The sequence below is a fragment of the Lytechinus pictus genome, chromosome 19 (assembly GCF_037042905.1).
Source record: "Lytechinus pictus isolate F3 Inbred chromosome 19, Lp3.0, whole genome shotgun sequence".
Classification (NCBI taxonomy): domain Eukaryota; kingdom Metazoa; phylum Echinodermata; class Echinoidea; order Temnopleuroida; family Toxopneustidae; genus Lytechinus; species Lytechinus pictus.
In genome coordinates, this window is record NC_087263.1 from 13,754,050 (window position 1) to 13,768,234 (window position 14,185).

The window sequence follows — 14,185 nt, forward strand, 5'->3', positions numbered from 1 at the left end:
TAGGATAAGATGATATGGCTTAGAGTATGGAGTTGTAAAAATGTGCTTCAATGACCCTAATGACACTAATTGTTTTTTAATGAGCCGACATTAATTGGGTAATATTGGGTAAATGGAGTAATATCGGGCAGTAATATCATGAAAATAACTGGAAATATCGGTTACATCATACTGGGTAATATTGGGTAAATGGAGTAATATCGGGTCCGGGTAATAACGGGGAAAGATTGGTCTACTATTTCCCCGTTACTTACCCACTGGTGTTACCGTGGTAATTAACTACGTTATTACCTGTTACAACCCGGGTAATATCGGGTAAAATGCCCAGTGGGTCGACATTAAAACTTCTTATTTTCCGGATTTTCTTAGAGATGAGAACCCCCCCTCCCCCCCCCCCCCCCCCCCCCCCCCGTGGATCCCCTGTGCAATCAACCTTGGATTAAAGTACCTATATACCTCACCGGCCACAGCTTCCCCTGGGCTTGCTTCGCCTTCGGCACTTACAACTGAGTTAGGGCGCCATCTGTTGGCCAGCTGAATTGTCCAGGGATTTCAATTGTTATGAATCTCTTCTTCACTCATTCATTCGGAACTGAAAAACTATAGCCCAGATTCTTTTTTATCCATGTAACCGTTAGGCTTGGATCTGTGAGTGAATGAATATTCATCGTATCGGGATTATCAAAGGCTTCCTTTCTAAGTTTTATTAATGACTTGGAAATCTTGAGTAAGTAAACTTAATAATAAATTAAGACATGGACATGGTCCCACCTGTGGGTTTCGGTGTTGGTTACTACTAGTACTTTGGTCCAAAGAGAGCTCATCGCCCATTTATAGGCAGATGCCTAGTCGATTCTAGGCCAAATATCTGATTCAGGGATGCAAAGTCTCGGGTAAAAGGTAGAGATACTAACAATTGGTCACGCCTGGACTGGTATCCAAACGTCAGTGGAATAGCATTTGACGGCATAAATGTAAACTAAAGCCTTCTTCGGCATAATTATTAGGCATGTTAGGCTTATTACGTCCTCTCCATTGAATTTGAAACTCTATACCTACTAACCTTGGCGTTACTCTATTTTTATGATAACTGTCTGAGGTAGGATTTTTGCTACTCTGAGCCTGAGGATTGAATTGTTCACTAACAGTAACAATACATTACATATTAAAGGGATTTACTAAATGTAACTAGATCATGATAGATCTAGTTCAACTAGTTTATTCGTAGAGCTTAATATAGTTCTGTGACAAAGAACTATAAGCTCTACGAATAAACTCACTCCTAGTACCAATGAGGTCCAAACATTACTAGTTTGTATTAATACTTTTATTATGTTTTTTCCCCCAGATTCAAAAGCTCAACGTGAAATCAAACCTAGGCTAGGGTTGGACGTTGTCGGGATCGTCTTGTTCTGCGAGAGTCCCAGTTAGGAAGTGAGATGTATACGCAGAGCTTCCAGTCTGGTTTTATCAAGACATGAATCATTTTCTGAAGCATACATTCAATGTGGACCCAGCTAGACAGCCAGAGATCCGAAAGGCATGACTTTACCTCTTCCAACAAGTCAGTTTGACATGCAAGTAAAGAAAGAACCAGAGGAACCAGAAACATGTAGTGACCATGATTGGGAACGAGAAGATGATGCCAAACGGACTGATGTGGGCAATGTCCAGTCTCTGAGGAGTGGAACCGGTCACCAAGATGAGCGTGAATATGGCATGCGAGTTGAGGAGAATGATGTCCAAAGGACCTTGAGGGCACATATAGATGAAAATAAAGATGTTGCTAATCGCTACCGACATCCAAAGGTGGTCATGACTCGGGGACATGGCCCTCTATCACCACTGATGCCATCTTCGGAAGCGGGTAGCAGTGAAGAATTGACAGAAGAAAATGAGCTGCAGAACTGTGCTTCTGCTTGCGCTGATCTGCACAACAAGTCAACACTGCCCCGCTTCGTATACGGAATCTGCAACACATCCAGCTTCAAGAGAAGGAAGAAGGAAGCAGCGAAAAGTCACTTCGGACAAGGGTGTTCCTCACTGACCTCAAATTGTACCAAGGTCGAACTGCCACATGGAAAACCATCATCCTCATTACTGTTGTGCAATGTGAATGGACATCAGTCTGCCTTACATTTAGCTGACCCCAAAGAAATTACATGTAGGACTCAAGACAGAAGCAATACTGCACGACCCACTCATTACCCAATGACAAGTGTCATTGCTTACAGTGGCGGCACCTTCTCCGAAGAAGCTATTGGCAATGGCAATCCGGACTTGAGAGGCCCTTCCGAGTTGTCTTTTCAAGATGCAGCTTTGGATTTGACCACTGCCCAAGGCAAGCGAGATGGTCAAGCTGACTTTGGTGATCAGGATAGTCAGCATATATCCTACACTGCAAAGATCAGTGAAGAGACAAAGAGCAGCATTGCTGGAGGTATAATGATCATAATAATACTTTAATGATGATAGAAGTAATGGCACTATCAATATTAAAGGGGTACTCCAGGCTGAAGATAATTATATCTAGATAGATAGAGTACAATACACAGAGCAAAATGCTGAAAATTTCATTACAATCTGATAACAAAGGACAAATTCATTTGATTCTAAATTTTAGCAGTTATGTACAATGTGCATGCCACCATGAATATTGATTAGGCGGGCTGATGTCACATCCCCAGTTGCCTTTTTGATGTTATTACATGAAATCTTTTACATCATTTCATGTTGTTTTAAAGATATGTCTGGCCTATGATAAAATAAGTTCCAGCGATGAATATCTAATGCATTAAATCAGTTGTCAATCCATTTTTTATTCCTTACCTTACCTTACCGCAAATTCTGGAAGAATGCTGAATCAGCAGTCGAGCTTCCAGGTCTATCTTGTCAGCTTGGAAGACAAAATTTGAATAAGCTTGATTTCAGTAATAAAATACAAAAATAACAATTGGGGATATGACATCATCAGTGTGCTTATTAAATATTAATGAATTATGATGAAATGTTCATTGTTGTGTTTGTCTGATTTTCCCTTTACTATTAAAAGGTCAAGTCCACCCCAACAAAAATTTGAATAAAAGGAGAAAAATCCAACAAGCACAATACTGAAAATTTTATCAAAATCTGATGTAAAATAAGAGAGTTATGACATTTTTAGGTTTCGCTTCATTTCACAAAATAGTTATATGTACATCCAGGTTGGTATGCAAATGAGGGTATTGATGACATCACTCACTTTTTCTTTTATTTTTTATTGTTTGAGTTATTCAAATCACCACTTTTTTTAGGTGGACTTGACCTCTAAGTCATTATTTTCAGCCTGGAGTATTTAATGCTTATTTTTAACTCGTATTTTTTGTTCTTTATCCTGATATTATTTCATAATTGTACACAATGTTTTTGTGTGTTTTCCATGAAAATGCGGAAACTAGGAAAGAATAAAGCTTCATAAACAATGAATTTGGTAAGCAATCCTTAATAAGAGTAATACAATCAGAAGCAGAATCTGTCATGATCAATAGTTATTCCCCAACTTAGAGAAAATCTGAAAGAAAGAAAATGCAATGAATGAAACGCTGAATTCTATGCGAGAGAAGGAATGACATTTAATAAATCCTGTTTACATTGCTATCCACCTACCTACTCACAGATGGAGAACAGCTTCCGGAGGGCTCACGGAAACGGTTGTTGAGCATCACAGGGATGATCCAGAGGCAGAAGCTACCCATGATGAAACGCTATGAGGTGAAAGATACTGTACAGGAGACAGAAGGAAAGGAGCCTTGGAGTGAAAGGCATCCCGTCTGTGGATCACATCCTCGAGACTGCGTTGATTCCCATCTGATGATTGGGTACTATGGGACGATACAGGGAGGATCTCAGTTGGTGATGCCGTCAAAGGATGTTGCCGCAGACATCGAAGGAGAAAGAACGACGGGAGATGATCCTGTAGGAGTCTTCGAAGACTGTTCAAGAGATGGTCCTCTTGATGGCTTGTTGGATCGTGACAAGAATGAAATGAAGCACTCTCTGATGGGGTATTATCGGGTAATAGAAGATTCAGATCATTCTGAGGGCAATGGAGACATTGTCTGTCAAGAGGAGAGAAGAATTTCGAGAAATGAAAGTACAGAGGCAAATGCTGGGGATGACCCAATTAAACGGTTCAAGTGCAAGGTGTGCGGACGAGCATTTCGGCATTCCCAAGGACTAACTGCCCACAAGAAAATCCACAGCGACGAGCGTCCATTCCCGTGCCAGTACTGCGATCTGAAATTCCGTGTCAAGCAAAATCTGATCACCCACGTCCGGACTCACACGGGGGAGAAACCGTACTCTTGCGAGATCTGCGGCCGCGGGTTTGGCCAGCAATCCACCATGGTGCGTCACCTTCGCAGCCATACCGGGGAGAAGCCGTTCTCCTGCAAGTACTGCCAGCGAAAGTTCACCCAGCGCCATGTCATGATGAATCATGTCCGTATACACACGGGAGAGAAGCCTTATACTTGTGAAGTGTGCAGTAAAAACTTCAAAGAGCAGCACAATCTGGTTAGACATGTCAGAACGCACACAGGGGAGAAGCCTTATACCTGTGGCGATTGCGGGAACAAGTTCACCCAGAAAAATCATCTCATGAGGCATGCCAAAGTACATATTCCAAAAAAGCATACCATATGATGTTCTTTATTCCATGTTGTCTGGGGAGCGTTTCATCAATATTTTCATCCGACAAGTTGTCAGATCTGACATCTTTCCATGATTTTGATTGGCTGAGAGGCACTGTTCCTATGGTAACTGTCGGATGAAATGGGACTTGTCGGATAAAACGTCCGACAAGTCCTTTCATGAAACGCCCCCAAGATGGTGCTAGATTTTCAAACAAGATGCCTCTAATTGTCTATGGAGTCTGACTGTGCACAGCTACATGGAAGGTTTTTTTTTTACCTTGTTTTCAAATGAGATTAGTGTCCACATTCATTAAAATCTATTAATTTCAAGAAACAGACAACATATTTTTTTTTGTCAAATACTTAACACATTTGAATTTTGTGTTTATGCTTCTACCCACCATAGGTGGTTAGTCTACAGGCACAGACCTTTTGTTTCCGCAATTTTCATAGTGCATAATGCAGAGTCTGAATTAGTGAGACTAGATTCACTATGTACTGTGGCTGCCTCTACCAAAGACATATAGAGTTTTGAATCTAGTCTTAACCCAAATATGATGGGGGGGGGGCCTTGACATTTTTTGCGATAACATTTTGATCAGATTCCTTTAAAAAGTCTGTGAACTAAAAATTAGCATTTTATGGGCATTATTTAGTTAATTAGTCAGAGCTAACTTTTGATTTTACGCATAAATAATACAATTAATTAGCAGAATTTAATCTTATAGTTTTGTAGATTATGCCATGGGTAACGTGCGTGCCAATTTGCATCGCGATCGTGTGATCGAAGGCATCAAAATAACCCAGTCTATTAAGGGTTATATCTAGACATGGTATGATTTGTAAAATTTCCAATTTGAGTCTGTACTTGCAGACTAATTATTGGTTGCCACAGGGGTAAATTGCCAATTTGTCTATTGGCAACTTGTCCACTTATCACATGGTCTCCTTTCATGTAGTCTAATGCCATTCCATCCATCAACATTTTGTCTAACAACCATTTGGTCCAATAATCTTGCCAGGGTGTTTCATAAAGCTGTTCGTAAAGTTACGCACGACTGGAACATGATCTCAGGTCCTTACTCAATTACATAGGATATCACTTGGCATGAGAAAGGGTTGCCAGTCGTGCGTAAAGTCATTCATATCTTACGAACAGCTTTAAGAAACACCCACCAGGTACACATTCACCTCTCCTGGGTTAAGTGCAGCTCAGTGTGGATGAATTTATTGCTGAAGGGAAATAAAACACTGTCGCCCTGCACAGTGGCGTACGCAGGGGGGAGTATGTTCAACCCCCCTTTCAAAAATCCTGCGTACGCAGCTGGCCCTGCATCAGCAACTGCATTGTATATTTGCACCATTTAATACAAAAGTCTAGTATCCTGCAGCTTCCCAAGTGAAAGCTTACCCAAACAAGGTAAAATTATGTGATTGTGAGAAGCTAGCTTTATTAAAAACTGATAAAGGTTTTTGTCCACATGGGTGTAGCGATAGTGGTAAAGATGCCTACATTATTCATACAAATATTTCAATTTTCATCTCCCAACGATTTAAGGAGACATTGTTTCCTTATAAAGTCTTACTTTAACTTATTATTTCAGTATATGCAAACACTGGAAGTTTTAAAATTGACAGACTTAGATTTAGTGTATCTGTGTTCTTAATCACTTCTGAGAAGCTGTCAATTCATATTGCCTTGACGTTAAATTATTCCTCACATTGAGGTATCTCACAAGACCTAAATCAATAATGCGAACACAAAGCGCGATCTGATTTTTTTATTTTCATGTTTTTTATCATGAAAGCCTAAGTAGTTGTTATGATGCCTACATTATTCAAACAAATATTTCAATTTTCATCTCCCAAGAATGTAAGATTATGTTCTTCTCTGATTGTGTAACATCATTGTTTCCTTATAAAGACATACTGTAACTTATTATTTCGGTACATGTATATATACAAACACTGGAAGTTATAAAAATTGACAAAGACTTAGATATAATACCAAGTCAATCCATATTCTTGCCTTAATGTAGTGACTATTAATTATTCAACCATCTAAATATTTATGGTACAGCTAATCTGGTTTCAGTCAAATCTTTTCGGACCAACAAAATCTGTTTGACTTCGGAGAAATTTGACTTTTTTAATAGAAGATGCATAAATCACGTGCTTTCACAATCTGTTATGCATAAATTGATTCAACTTATGTAAGATTGAATTATGTAGGTTTACCTATATTCATCATAAAGATATTTGTAATTAAATACAAAAGTGCTTTTTATAGTTTTATGAGAACAAAATATTTTTGCAACCTGGCATAATGTCAAGTTTTGCCAAGCTCTAAAATTTGTTAAATGTCGTATATGGTTAATCACTATAAAAAATAAAATTAAAAAAGAATCAACCAACCTGTTTAAATTGAATATTTTTTTGTCTCCAGTTTTGCCGAGATCCAATATAAAAATTACAACAGTAAAAATCATGATATGATACAATGTGTAAGTAAGCCTACATTTTACCAGAAAACTTTTAATTTTTTATTGAATTACTGAAGTTTTCCATGGCCAAGAAGAATAGTGAGTTTGGGTGGTTCTTTTCAGGACCAACACTTGCCCAAGAAAGATACATGGTGTACCATGAAACCTAGTACAGTATTAAACTTCACTATTATTTGTATTACATAATTTATGCAGGGGTGGGTCCAGGATATTGCGTGAATGAGAGACACATGTCAATTATAAAAAAGGGCACTTTTCATAAATGGAGAGGTGCAATGCCATCTTTTTTTTTCCGAATTGGGGGGGGGGGGTGGAAGCAGTCCATTCTGAATACATACCTGCTTGCATTAATGCATTCTTGCCATGCAATATGAATGATTGATTGAAAGTGATTGTAAATGAAATTTTCTTTGCCGGTATTGGCACTGTCTACTTATTAAATGCTCCGCACCAATCATAATCAATTGATGAAATTGTTACATGTAACATATGTTTGTTCATCTTGTTTATTTCTCTATTTTGTTTTAGTGTTATTTTAGCAGGGTTGCTCCTTCAGTAATTTACACACTGTTATCCTAGAAAGACCTACATCAAAATCAAAAGTATAGATATGAAAAATGAAGATCAGGGGCCACAGAAGGGGGGGGGGGGCTTCAACCTTCCACTTCTTCAGTAACCATGTCCAGACATGTAAATGACATTTAAATTGTGATTATATGCATGAACAGCGATCCCCCCCCCCCCACACACACTTTCAACTTAGGTCCATTGCCCTGCTTAGGCACATTGAGAAACATTTCTATCAAACAAGTTACAGGAGGAAATCCAACCTGTTCTTTCAATGACCATGTACAGAAAAGCGTGAAAATGACCATCATGTTGGTTTCATGCGTGTCCATCCCCGTAATCCCCCTAAAACATTTCCAAGGTCCTTCCATGGCTCCTTGCATATGAACGATAAACAATTCATCTTAAGACAAATACTGTCAAACACGGGCATACAGACGGGGAGGGGGCTCTTAATTGCCCACCCCCTCTGTTTTTCACACTCAAGAAAAAAAAGAGAAAGGAAAGGGATGAAATGTTACACGTATATTATTTTTCAAATATGTCAAAATCTATCACAAACTTGGATTATTGTAATGAAAATTTCGAAAATTTGGCTCTCTCACTTTGCTTTCTCGCAACTTCTCGCAACTTATTGATTTTATGCGATATGCCATATCAAGCCCCCTCAAAATTTCTGGCTCATTATGCCACTGCTGTCAAACAAGGGAACATAAAACTACACACTGGACGGTATTCTGATAGCCATGCATGGTTTTACCTGGGACCTGATGCCCGGGGGGGGGGGGGTTACTCTCGAAATAAGGCTTACGGGGATGGGCCGCATTTTTGGAAGAAATCCCTATACATGGGGTATGGTTTTATGCCGGAAAATCCCTAAACATGGCCCCAATGTGTAGATACTGGCCTTAAACATTGGTTTTTAACCTAGCTGCAGCCGCACACCCCCGTCCAAATCAATTCTAAGTACCCCCCCCCCCCCCAGGAAGGGGGTACTCGATTCATAAAAGTAAAACTCTGGAAATTGTTTTGCCAGAGTTTTTCAATGTGTTAAGGGTCAGTAGCATAATTTTGTTTGGCAAAAAATCTATGCAATAAGCCCCAGCTAGGTTAATGAAAGAGATAAACAAAAATGTTATCCTGCTGCAAACGTTATCAATAAATTAATTGAGTTGTGAAATGGGAAGAATACAAAAATATATTGGCACATTATTTTTCAGGGGCTTCAAACAAAATGCGAGCGCGCAGCGCCAGCTGATAGTATGTTTTGACAACTTAATTCTTAATGAGGTAGGGCCACTTTAAAATAATGGAATACACGAAGACAATATGAACTTGTCAAATTTAATAATGCGACCGCGCAGCATGAGCTGAAAATGTTTAAATTTAGACCATAAAACGGACATTTTACAGAGCACTTGAAAAAAAAAATCAATTTGTAATTAATTTGTAAATAACAACCCAGGACCAAAATCCAGTTAAAACCAATTAGGGCAAAACCAATTGAAACCAGTTGGCCAACTGGTTTCAATAGGGAAATTGGAACAACTGGTTCCAATTGAAAACCAGTTGCCAATTGGTTCCAGTTAAAAACCAATTGGTTCCAATTGAAAACCAGTTGCCAATTGGTTCCAGTTAAAACCAATTGGGCAACTGGAACCAGTTGGCAATTGTTGTCAATTGGTTCCAGTTGTTCCAATTTCCCTATTAAAACCAATTGAATCCAATTGGAGGCAACTGGTTTCAATTGGTTCCAGTTGAAACCAATTGGAGGCAACTGGTTTCAACTGGAACCAGTTGAAACCAATTGGTTTCCAACTGGATCCAATTGGAACTTCCAGTTGGAACGAACTTAATTAGTTACAAATTAATTAGCATTTGCACTAACTATTTCTCATATGCCAACACAGAAGCAGTGTTATATGTCTATTAATACCAATGTAAAGGGCATTGATAAAATACAGACTTTCATGTGTATATATTTATATGGAAGATCTTCAAATATATGTACTTTTATTTGATGTAATTTGGTAACAGTTAGTGGTGTACTAATTATCATTTAATCTGTTTTAATTATAATCTATAACATTTATGAACATGGTTTTCACTGCTAAGTATTCTAAATACTTATCTTTAAAAAGTGTGGTACTTGAAATTGTAAAGAATTAAATAGATACATTGTTAATGATGATTAATCTCATAAAACAAATAATATGCAAATTAACTGGTTTCAATTGGATCCAGTTAGGTAACTGGAAAATTTCCAATTGGAAACCAATTGGAAATAAATTCCAGTTACCCAACTGGTTCCAATTAGAATTCATTTCCAGTTACCCATCTTTCCAGTTAGAAGTCATCTCCAGTTACCCAATTGGTACCAGTTAGGATTTCCAGTTACACAACTGAATGGTTCAAGTTAGGATTTCCAGTTACCCAACTGGTTCCAGTTAGAAATCATTTCCAGTTGGAAGTCATTTCCAGTTGCCCAACTGGTTCCAGTTGGGATTTCCAGTTACTCAACTGGTTCCAGTTAACTTTAGAAATCATTTCCAAGTGGAAGTCATTTCCAGTTACCCAACTGGTTCCAGTTAGGATTTCCAGTTGCCCAACTGGTTCCAGTTGGGATTTCCAGTTACTCAACTGGTTCCAGTAAGAAATCATTTCCAATTGGAAGTCATTTCCAGTTACCCAACTGGTTCCAGTTAGGATTTCCAGTTGCCCAACTGGTTCCAGTTGGGATTTCCAGTTACTCAACTGGTTCCAATTAGAAATCATTTCCAATTGGAAGTCATTTCCAGTTACCCAACTGGTTCCAGCCCCTTACAAAAATGTCGTGTGGTATAACTGTGTGGTACCCGGCTTTACCACACGAATTACCACATGAATGTAGGTTACCACATGGTTACCACATGAACATCTGTGGTAATTTTCCATATCCTTGTGTGGTAACGTCAGCTGGTAGCTGTGGTAATTTATTGTCTATGTGGTACTTCTGTGGTAAATCAAAATTACCACATGAATGCATGTTACCTCATGATGCCATTGTGTGGTAATATAAATTCAAATATGTGGTATTTGTGTGGTATTGTTATATTTCTGTGGTAAATCAAAATTACCACAGGAATGCATGTTACCACATGATGCCATTGTGTGGTAATGTAAATTCAAATATGTGGTATTTGTGTGGTATTGTATACTTCTGTGGTAAATCAAAATTACCACATGAATGCATGTACCTCATGATGCCATTGTGTGGTAATGTAAATTCAAATATGTGGTATTTGTGTGGTATTGTTATACTGCTGTGGTAAATCAAAATTACCACATGAAAGCATGTTACCGCATTAGCCCATTGTGTGGTAATGTAAATTCAAATATGTGGTATTTTTGTGGTGTTATATGCTCTGCGGTAAATCAAACTTACCGCATGAATGCAATACCACATGATGCTATTGTGTGGTTATGTCAATTCAAATATGTGGTATTTGTGTGGTATTGTTATACTGCTGTGGTAAATCAAAATTACCACAGGAATGCATGTTACCACATGATGCCATTGTGTGGTAATGTAAATTCAAATATGTGGTATTTGTGTGGTATTGTTATACTGCTGTGGTAAATCAAAATTACCACACCCAGAAGGAAAAACCAGTAAGACCAGTAAGAATTTTCACTGGTTTCCAGTAGAATTTTACTGGTTTCCAGTATATTTTTACTGGGCCAGTTGATTTTTAACTGGACCAGTAAAAATCAACTGGAGACCAGTTCCAACAATTGCATTCCAGTTGAAGCAATTCATCAGTTAAATTGTTTTTCATCAAACTGGTGTTTCTGGTCCAATAAATGGTTTCCAGTAGATTTTTACTGGTTTCCAGTTTATGTTTACTGGACCAGTTGATTTTTAACTGGACCAGTAAAAATTAACTGGAGACCAGTTCAAACAATTGCATTCCAGTTGAAGCAAAGTAGTAATACCAGTTAAATTGTTTTTCATCAAACTGGTGTTACTGGTCCAATAAATAATGAATTTATTTCAAGTCAGATCATTTGACGAATTATGGAAAATGAATCTTGCAATTTAGAGAAAGTTATTATCGTTATCATTGTTATCATCATTCTTCTTATAATTATCATAATTATTATTATTATGATTATTATGATCATTGTTGTTATCATTCTTATTACTGTTATCATTGTTATTGATATTGTAATTATTATTATTAATATTATCATAATTATCAAGTATTAATATTATCATTAAAATAATTATTTCCTTTATGATTAAGATCAAAGCAAGATATATTCCTCTGATATAGTCAACTGGTCTAAAGTAATTCATTGTTTGAAATTGAACTGGTCAAGACCAGTAATACCAGTAATTCTGATCATGTGGTTTACCTCATTAGCATAATACCTATTTTAAAAAGAAAAATCAGGATTTAGAATGGTATATCCTTGCAATGGCACTCATTGTTGTTTAAAAACTTTCCAAATAAGTGTGTGAACTAATTCACAATGAAAATATGTAATTTCATATATCACATTTAAAATAACAGCAGAAAGATTAATTTACTAACCAGTTTTCCATCACATTTCACTGCCCAGGACCAAAATCCAATTGAAACCAGTTGGATTTCCAACTGGTTTCAATTGGTTTCAATTGGTTTTAACTGGTTTCAATTGGTCTTAACTGGAATTTAATAATTTCCAGTTGAAACCAGTTGGGCAACTGGAAATCCTAACTAGAACCAGTTGGGTAACTGGAAATGACTTCCAATTGGAAATGATTTCTAACTGGAACCAGTTGAGTAACTGGAAATCCCAACTGGAACCAGTTGGGCAACTGGGAATCCTAACTGGAACCAGTTGGGTAACTGGAAATGACTTCCAATTGGAAATGATTTCTAACTGGAACCAGTTGAGTAACTGGAAATCCCAACTGGAACCAGTTGGGCAACTGGGAATCCTAACTGGAACCAGTAGAGTAACTGGAAATGACTTCCAATTGGAAATGATTTTTAACTGGAACCAGTTGAGTAACTGGAAATCCCAACTGGAACCAGTTGGGCAACTGGAAATCCTAACTGGAACCAGTTGGGTAACTGGAAATGACTTCCAATTGGAAATGATTTCTAACTGGAACCAGTTGAGTAACTGGAAATCCTAACTGGAACCAGTTGGGCAACTGGAAATCCTAACTGGAACCAGTTGGGTAACTGGAAATGACTTCCAATTGGAAATGATTTCTAACTGGAACCAGTTGAGTAACTGGAAATCCCAACTGGAACCAGTTGGGTAACTGGAAATGACTTCCACTTGGAAATGATTTCTAACTGGAACCAGTTGAGTAACTGGAAATCCCAACTGGAACCAGTTGGGCAACTGGAAATCCTAACTGGAACCAGTTGGGTAACTGGAAATGATTTCCAATTGGTTTCCAATTGGAAATTTTCCAGTTACCCAACTGGATCCAATTGAAACCAGTTAATTTGCATATTATCTGCCAGTGTGCACAGATTAACGTTTTATGAGATTCATCATCATTAACAATGTATCTATTTTTCTCTTTTCAATTACAAGTACCACACTTTTTAACTCTTTGCATGCTGAATTAATTTCGGGGATTATAATGACAATTGTTTCCAGGTCATTTTCTTTTATTCACAATTTCCATATTGCACCATTGATACTTATCATTATTATATAGATGTTATCCAAGAACAATTGCTTTTAATTAGCTTATCTAATTTGAAGGTAGGGGAGAAAATTAATTATTGCGATTTGTGGAATTTAATTGTACGAATGTGTAAAATTGCAACATCAGCGTGCAAAGGGTTAAAGATAAGTATTTAGAATACTTTGCAGTGAAAACCAAGTTCATAAATGTTATAGATTATAATTAAAACAGATTAAAGGATAATTAGTACACCACTAACTGTTACCAAATTACATCAAATGAAAATACATATATTTGAAGATCTTCCATATAAATATATGTACATATGAAAGTCTGTATTTTATCAATGCCCTTTACATTGGTATTAATAGACATATAACACTGCTTCTGTGTTGGCATGAGCAATAGTTAGTGCAAATGCTAATTAATTTGTAACTAATTAAGTTCATTCCAACTGGAAGTTCCAATTGGATCCAGTTGGAAACCAATTGGTTTCAACTGGTTCCAGTTGAAACCAGTTGCCTCCAATTGGTTTCAACTGGTTCCAGTTGAAACCAGTTGCCTCCAATTGGTTTCAACTGGAACCAATTGAAACCAGTTGCCTCCAATTGGATTCAACTGGTTTTAATAGGGAAATTGGAACAACTGGAACCTATTGACACAAATTGCCAACTGGTTCCAGTTGCTCAATTGGTTTTAACTGGAACCAATTGGCAACTGGTTTTCAATTGGAACCAATTGGTTTTAACTGGAACCAATTGGCA

The 14,185-nt window shown here is 37.6% G+C and overlaps 1 protein-coding gene across 1 annotated transcript; it reads left to right on the plus strand.

Moving 5' to 3' along the window:
• The first annotated feature begins 525 nt into the window (after positions 1-525).
• Positions 526-7,661, plus strand: LOC129282522 (zinc finger protein 260-like). The gene is made up of 3 exons (XM_064113900.1): positions 526-727; positions 1,349-2,440; positions 3,656-7,661. Exons 2-3 carry the CDS (start codon positions 1,543-1,545, stop codon positions 4,681-4,683), a joined length of 1,926 nt encoding a protein of 641 aa, XP_063969970.1. The 5' UTR covers positions 526-727; positions 1,349-1,542; the 3' UTR covers positions 4,684-7,661.
• The last annotated feature ends 6,524 nt before the right edge of the window (positions 7,662-14,185 follow it).